The following is an 8502-nucleotide window of genomic DNA, read 5'->3' as shown; positions in this document are numbered from 1 at the left end:
ACAAATGGATGTGAAAATAACTTTCCTTAATGGTGAGCTAGAAGAGGATGTGCACATGACACAACCTGAAGGTTTCACATCTTCGTCTTATCATAATAAAATTTGCAAGCTACAAAGATCCATTTATAGACTAAAGCAAGCTTCTCGAAGTTGAAATATTCGCTTTAACAGGACAATTGAAAAGTTCAATTTTGTTAGATGCGAAGAAGAACCTTGTGTGTACAAAAAAGTTAGTGGGAGCACAATTATACTTTTAGTGTTGTATATTGATGATATATTGCTCATAGAGAATGGCATACCGGCATTGCAAAGTACCAAGATTTGGCTATCTGAACAGTTCTCCATGAAAGACTTGGGAGAAACAGCTTATATATTAGGAATAAAGATCTATAAAGATAGACCTAGGAAGCTGCTTGGACTTTCCCAGTCTTTGTACATTGATACCATCTTAAAGAGGTATAATATGGATAATATGGAGATTCTGAGTTGAAACTTGAAGGTTATACTGATGCAAGTTTCTCTTCAGATAGAGATGATAGCAAATCTATTTCTGGTTATGTATTCATCTTAAATGGTGGTGCAGTGAGTTGGAAAAGTTCCAAACAAGCTACAGTAGCTGATTCAGTGACTGAAGCGGAATATATAGTAGCTAGTGAAGCTGCTAAGAAAGCTGTATGGATGGAAAAGTTCTTAACTGAACTTGGTATGGTTCTTTCAATAGAAGGTACTATTCCATTATTGTGTGACAACACTGGAGCCATTGCTCAAGCAAAAGAACCAAAATCACACCAAAAATCCAAATACGTTCTGCCAAGGGATCACTTGATAAGAGAAATAATTGGACGTGGAGACGTCTAGATTCAAAAGATTGATGGAAAGGAAAATGCTCCATACCCATTCACTAAAGCTCTTGGTGCAAAGGAGTTTGACAAGCACAAGTAAAAATTAGGAATGAAGTACAAGAGCGATTGACTCTAGTGCAAGTGAGAGATTGTTAGGGATATAGTAGATATGCCCTAGATCTAATATCATATTTGATGATTTGAACATATTTTTGTGAACGTCATTTGATATAATATATATGGCATTTGATATTCTTTTATCATTATTATTAATTGCTAGATTAATTTGATAAGGTCCTCGATTAAATTTTGAGACTTGACATTATGATGGAGATCATGATAATGAGAGTGAAGTTTCTTAATTTAATCTAAATTTATTCTTGATCGTAGGATTATTAATTTGGACATTAGTAATCCGGTTAGATCAATATTTATGTGATTGTCTTTATGGGATAAAGAATAGTTGATCTCATTAACTAAATCACATAGATAGATGATGCATATAGAGATATGATCATTGAACCGACTCATTGGATAATTCCTAATGGTTAGAATTACCATAAACTGTCAATAGGATATTCTCTTGAAGAATGCGATGTAAGAGTTTCCTTTGACCTGAGATCGACATAGTAATTGACAAGTTATTTATTGTGCTTTGATACTAGACACCTATGGCCCTAGGGCGATAGTTGAAAGGATATTGGATACGATTAAATACTTGTAGAATTAGTGATTGATCAAGATGGAATCTGTCAACTCTTGGTAATGAGTTTAAGCTCCATGTTGTCATGAATTATAAACGAACAAACTAAGACCTTGGCCAGGGCAATTGAATGAAAGAAGAAATGAGTTTCTTAGGTCATTCAATGGTCGATTATATTTGACATGAACACGTAGTTGGTCGCCTATTAGGATTTGACAGTTGAACCATATCCTAGGGTGATCCAGAGCTATAAGGACAGAAGGAATTACTATATTATTCTTCTACTCGTTCTTAAGAGTAAATTGTATACTTCATTCTATCCGGTCGTTAAAGAGTGTTTCTAGATGCCACCCTTGATTAGTATATTGATGTGATCAATTTACTACCGGCTTAGTATTGAACCTATGGGGTCGCACACTAACGAGTGTTCTGATCTTTGCTAAAGGATTAATTAACTTATTATTTGATAATTAAATTAAGGAATTTAATTAGTCAAATAGATCCAGTTTTTAGTTCAAATAAAATATTATTATATTCTTTGCTAGCACAGAGAGTATAATTAATATTGTGAACAAATTAAAGTTTTTTATTTGGAATAGATAATTAAATTATCCCTTGGTTAAAATATATATGTGATATATATAATTAATACTTATTTTATATAAGATATGTTATATAAAATAGTAATAAAATATTAATGGAAAATTACTTGGGAAATACAATGTTGAATTGAATTCACGTTAAAGTCCATCAAAGGACTAGCTGCCAACGTGCACATATAATCTCATTTGGAATGGGATATATTTTTCCAATGAAAAACTTTTACAAAGTTTATTTTTGGAACTAGACTTGTACCCAAAGTAATTCACCACCTTAACCAATAGGAAATAGGTTTAGGTGATGTTATAAAAGGGGTCATGGGAAAGTGCCGTATGTATTCCTTTTGAAACAAAACACTTTGCGAAAGTGTATGATTAAAAACAGTTCTTTGAAGAAACCAAAAACTAAGAGATATATTCTTGACAAGAAAATCAATTTTCTTGTTGCATTATTTGCTGGAGTTTTGAGAAAATTTCAGCACAAGTTTTACATTGAATTTGTTCGCGGTTTCATTAATCAAAGAGTTGATAGCAAGGATCGGTCTCGGTGTGGATACGCATAGAGTCTTCGCACTATCGAAGAATTTGAAACGAGTCTTTCTTCACCAGGTACGTCTTACATTCGATCTTTGACATGTAAATAAATTTTAAACACGAAAAGACCTGCCTAGGATTGTTATTTTCTTCCGCTGCGTGTTACGAACACTTATAAAAGTATTCTGTACTTTAGTAGAAGACTGTTTCTTCTTCAATCTGCTATGATCTCTAATATCCCTTTTGTTTTAGGGAATTAAACCAAATAGCCGCCCACCTAACTGCTTAAACTAAAAATAACCGGTGGAGGTATAATGTATGTGTAATTTATGTATTATATGTGTATAACTATGTATAATGAATGTATAAGCTATATATATGGCTAGAAAAATAAACAATGAATATAACCGGCTATTTGCATGAAGATTAATATACCTTTTGGGTTGTCCTTTGAATCAAGGGAACGAACTTAAGGTCAATCAAGAAAACAATTTTAATGAACTGAAAATTGATTGACAGCAGTAGCTACATAAGAAGATCACTATTGATCAAAGGTAGTTGCTGCATACGTACATATTTACATGTTAATAATACGCGGCATAAAGTTTTCTCTTGTATTTTGCCATAAGTGCAGAGGAGATGAAGATCTTACGAGCCATAAAAACCTTACAAGTTAAACACCTGGAAACTTAATCACTTACAATTCACAAAAGCTCGCAATTTTGGTAATCACATGGTACTGGTGGTTGCAGCCTTGAACAAAGGTTTGCAAGAACGTTCGGAGGTTATGAGTTGCTCTTCCCCTTCCAGTAATTCTTCAACCAATCTTGACAACTTCTCCACAATTTCACCAGCATTTGGTCTTAACGAGGGCTCATCCTCCACGCATGCTCTTGCCAGATTTGCCAATGTCACTGCTGCATCAAATGAATAATTCTCTCCTAATGCACTGTCTATCCATTCCCTTAACTCATCCGCGTTATCTGACTCCAAAATGACCTTTATTTTATCAGACAGCCTAGTTTCATCTTCTCCTTTACCATTGCCACTGCTTATAGGTGTTTGGCCTGATAACACCTCCAGCAAGATCACCCCAAAAGCAAAGATATCAATGCTCGGGGTAAGGTTTCCTCGTTCAAGATACTCTGGTGCCAAATAACCTTTTGCAATATCATCTTCAACGCATCGAGCCATGCCAAAATTACCAACTTTTGCCTTGAAATCTTCGTCAAGAAAAATGTTCCTGCTCTTTATATTTCGGTGGACATAAGCAGGATCCATGATATGGTGCATAAATTGCAAGGCAGTCGCTACATCTAGACAAATCCTTAGCCTCTGATTCCATGTCAAGAAACAATAGCACGAAGCAATGAATCGATTCTTCATTGCTCGACCACCATGAAGCCAGTCTTTTAACGAACCATTTACAGCGTATTCAAACACCAAGAATGAATCAGGACTCTCTGATAAGCACGTCCCTAAGTGCCTGATAATATTTGGATGATGATGAATTGCATCATTGAATAGCCCAAAATCTATTTTTGAGATATTGCAAGTCTCCATCTTTTTTATTGCCAAATCTTTGCCACTGATCCGGCCATGGAATACAGAATCCTCGATAAGATTGGAGGAATCGAAATCCTCTGTAGCCTTCTTTATCTCCTCAATAGTGTAGGTCTCTACCAACAGCTTATGTGGTGTGGCATCAATAATCTGACTGTCAAGTTCATTCTGAGACCCCTCGAATGAAACTTTCTTTTCGCTGGTAGTTCTCACACTTAAGCTTAACTTTTGTAGCTCCAAATCTGCTTCCTTACACAAATCTGCATCCCTCTTCCTCTTGTGCTGGATAAACAAGAAAACTGCTGCAAACGCTACCATTGACATAAAGGCAACCACAGCAACAGCAATATAAACTCCTATCATCCTCATTTTGGACTTCCTTTTATGTTTTTTAGTTGACGCAACGCTTGCTGCTGGATATCCCAAATCCGGCTGTTGTGAGTTTGTAAATGAGCTAAGTCTCGGTTTACCTATTGACACATAATACAACCAACATACCGTTATGTTCTCTCTCTAACAACTTAAACTTTTAAATGAGACGGTCACACTATTCAATTTGGTATCAAAGAAAGCAAGGGAACTTAGATTCAAACCTTAACACCACTCAAAAAGCATAAAACATTTCAACATCTAAATCTCACCACCACCCAAATAGCAAAAAACATTTCTTCATGGTAAGGGGACGTGTTGAGACATAAAAAAAAATAAAAAAAAAAAAAAATGCTGCCCGGTGCACTAAGCTCCAGCTATGCATGGAGTCCGGAAAAAGACCGGACCACAAGGGTCTATTGTATGCAGCCTTACCCTGCATTTCTGTAAGAAGGTGTTTCCACGGCTCGAACCTCTGACAGCAGCTTTACCAGTTACGCCAAGGTCGTGGTAACCCGTGTTGAGACATAATATTATGAAATAACTAAAAATGTGATCTTTTCAAATATTTATAATTCAGATGAGACAGTTACACAATTCTAACATTACCTCCGAGTGGAATCAAAAGAGTTGAAGCTGGTGAAAGGCTTTCAGGTCTAAAACTACCTCCTTCTAATCTCTGATTGGTAGCAATTATTCTTTCAGCTGTAGTATTGAAGCCAATTGCTAAAGCTGCAATTGTATCACCTTGCTTCACTGGATAAGAAACTAAAAGTTTTGTTTTCGGACTAATTTCTTCTGGAGAAAGACAAGCACATCTCAATGGAATTGATAGCAGAAGTTTCTCAGACAAACCAAAAGGACTAATATTTGGATTTTTTTCCTTAATAGCTTTACATGTCGTTAAACCTTCCAATGATTGAGCAATACTGTTAAAGCTCTCTCCTTTAATTGTTGTTTTTGTTAATTCAGCTTCAAAAAATCCGCCAACACATTTACAATCTAATGGAATTAACAAAGGCTGGTCAATTGTAAGAAATTCTGTATCAGACGAAAAGCCATTTGCTTCACCTAGAACGTATCGATTGATACCCAAATAAGAGCTCAGATTGAAAAGAGATGAGTAAAATGAATTGGTACGAAGAATTGCAAATGTTCCACATTGCAATGGCTGGACATTTCGGTCACATTGATAGCCAGAAGCAGCTGGAGATTTCGACTCGCAGCTTAATAAATCCTCTAGTCCAAGAGCAGAAACTGTCACAAATAAGAAGAAAACCAAAGAACAGAGTTGAAGATCGAATGTCATAGTAATGAATTAAGTGAAGGACCACTCAACTCCACGTGGATTGTGTATTTGTGTAGTAGAATAAAAAGGTTGTTTTTGTAGGAGGGCAAAGGAGATGAATATATTTTGGATCTGTACAAATCGCCGTATGAAAAGGTAGAATTTCTTGGACAAGAGTCTTGGTTGGTGCAATTCTTTTATATTTTTTAGTCTAGCTGTGGACAACAACAATAACGACCCACTACAATCCCTACAATCCCGACTCTGGCGTTTGGGTCTGAGAAGAGTAGTATATACGCAAACTTTATCTCTATTCGGGGATAGAGAGGCTGTTTCCGATAAAAACTCAGTTTTCTGGGGAACTCTATTAATTCTAAGATTTTAAATGGCTAACTGTCATGATTAACCCCTCAACGAATTCCTTTTTGGTTTGCTAAAATTGCATTGTTTATTTGTGGTCATAGGAGCTCATACATGCACTTGAAAAAGGTCATTTTGCCTAGGAAGAATGAGCAACAACAAATGAATATACATGCATTGGGGTGAGTACATATATTATGTGTTGATACGAGGATGATAAATGGGCATAACCAATGAAAATCTGCCAGAAGAAGTGCCTAGAAAACCAAGTTTCGAGTTTAAAAATTGGCTAGTGGTTTGGTCTCATAGACCCCTCGTACTGCTAAATTTGTTTAGTTATAGGAGAATAGAGGGGATAAATGCAAGGGAGAGAGGATGAGAGACAGCTCTTAAGGGAGATGGAATTTCTATATTGAACATAGCAATGTGCTCACTTGGGAACATTTTTATATGAGGAAATAAGAAGAGTTAATCACACTTGATAGGTAGACACAATTCTCCGGGCCTGCGGATCTGTATTGCTCGGACTGTTCGAAAATATCGATGAATGTATTTAATATCCTTTCAAAATATTTTTGAAAGATCTGACACAAATACGATAGTATTTTAAAAAGACCGCACAACATAAGCTGCGAGTAAAAATGTAAATTATGCCTATTGAAAGGATGTGAGTGAAATGTTATTTCCTCTTAAGGATGTAATTAGTATTCCATAAATTAGATGAGATACTTTCCTTTTTAGTCTATTCCAAAATAAATGACATATTTCTAAATTTTTCAATAATTCAATTTTAAACTCTTCATTTTACTCTTAATGAGAAGCTTTTATAAGCATACAAATATCATGATCACCCAAATCATTTAAGATCACAAGTTTCAAAAGTTTTTTTTCCCTTAAATTCCGTGTCGAATCATAATATCTAATCTAAATTGAAACGGATGGAGTACGTGATTACGTGCTGCGGCTATTTGGTGGAGGCTCGGAAAAGAAAAGAGTTTTTAAAATTGAGGTAGAAAAGAAACAATACTCTTCAAAGGAGTTATTTAATATTTTCACCAGTTTTTTAGATACTGAAGCTCGGTTTTAAGAATATGATAATCGAACCTCAGCTTCAATATTTGTAAGTGAGATACTTAATGGCCAAAAATGCTCGGGGAAAAGCTACTAATTTTGTGCACGGTTGATGATATTTAATTCCTTAATTCAATTCAAACCACATTATTAACGCTTAATAATCACTATAAAGGGTTACACACAGAGTATATTTTAATCATATACTCCATCAGTTTTAATTTAAATGACATACTTTTCTTATTAGTCCGTTTTAAAAAGAATGACACATTCCTATATTTAGAAACAATTTAACTTTGAACTTTTTATTTTACCCAATTTACACTTAATGAGAAACTTTTATAGTCACACAAATATTACGGCCCCACAAAGTTTTTAGGACCACATATTTCAAAAAAATTCTTTTCTTTCTTAAACTCTGTGTCAAGTCAAACAACGTCATCTAAGCACATGTTACCTCCACCATTATCCCACACCAAAGTGTTCGACATATCTCCACACGCAAATTAAATCGAAATGATGTTTTAAAAAGAAAGATGTTTCACAAAGAATTAAACTCAGTGTGATGATCTCTTGTCTTTGTTCATGACTTAGGGGTGGATAAGAGATCCGTACAATGGACAAGCAATATATGCCAATAAGAACTTGCATTGATGAGACCTTCATTGCTTGCTAAAGCTGAGGCATTTATAGGACGGTTCAAGTTAAAAGATGGATGACTCGAAATTCCATCTACACTTAGGGCCTAGCTATAGGTTATATAGCCAGAGGCGAATATACCTAACCACGTTCAACTGAACCAGTGACTTTAATGCGTAACTTAGATATATATATGTCCAAGATAACCAAAATTCCAATAAATATTGGAGTATATATTTTGACCTTATAATTTTAAACGTCCAATGAATTCGATGGTAAAAATATAAAAATTAAACCTATTAAGTTAAAATGATGAATCTTCCTCGGTATAAAGCCTACATTTGACATGGAACATTTCTGAGATTAAAAGAGTTTAATTTTTACCATGTTCGTTAAGTTGTTTTTTCATTTACAAAATTCTGTTTTTTTTTGGTGGGGGTGGGGGTGGGGGTGGGGGGTGATGTGGGGATATGGAGCAAAAAGAAAGAAAAGCACGTGAGACCACGTGCCCATCACCGTTTAGCAACCTCCATA

General features: G+C 35.2%; 1 protein-coding gene across 1 annotated transcript; it reads right to left on the bottom strand.

Moving 5' to 3' along the window:
• Nucleotides 1-3243: 3243 nt before the first annotated feature.
• On the bottom strand, nt 3244-6599 carry LOC104249100 (protein LYK2). The gene is made up of 2 exons (XM_009805479.2): nt 5220-6599; nt 3244-4711 (listed from the first exon to the last, which is right to left on the bottom strand). The coding sequence occupies exons 1-2, from the start codon at nt 5917-5919 to the stop codon at nt 3408-3410; spliced, it is 2004 nt and encodes a 667-aa protein (XP_009803781.1). The 5' UTR covers nt 5920-6599; the 3' UTR covers nt 3244-3407.
• Nucleotides 6600-8502: the final 1903 nt, after the last annotated feature.

This window comes from Nicotiana sylvestris, chromosome 2, assembly GCF_000393655.2.
Source record: "Nicotiana sylvestris chromosome 2, ASM39365v2, whole genome shotgun sequence".
NCBI classification, from domain to species: domain Eukaryota; kingdom Viridiplantae; phylum Streptophyta; class Magnoliopsida; order Solanales; family Solanaceae; genus Nicotiana; species Nicotiana sylvestris.
Note: the sequence above shows the minus strand (reverse complement) of the source record. Positions and strands in the feature narration are given on the sequence as shown.

Coding starts and splice junctions, on each gene's coding strand:
- LOC104249100 (XM_009805479.2), bottom strand. CDS start 5,919: ATGACATTCGATCTTCAACTCTGTTCTTTGGTTTTCTTCTTATTTGTG. Junction 4,712..5,219: donor TCTTTTGATTCCACTCGGAG/GTAATGTTAGAA, acceptor ATGTGTCAATAG/GTAAACCGAGACTTAGCTCA.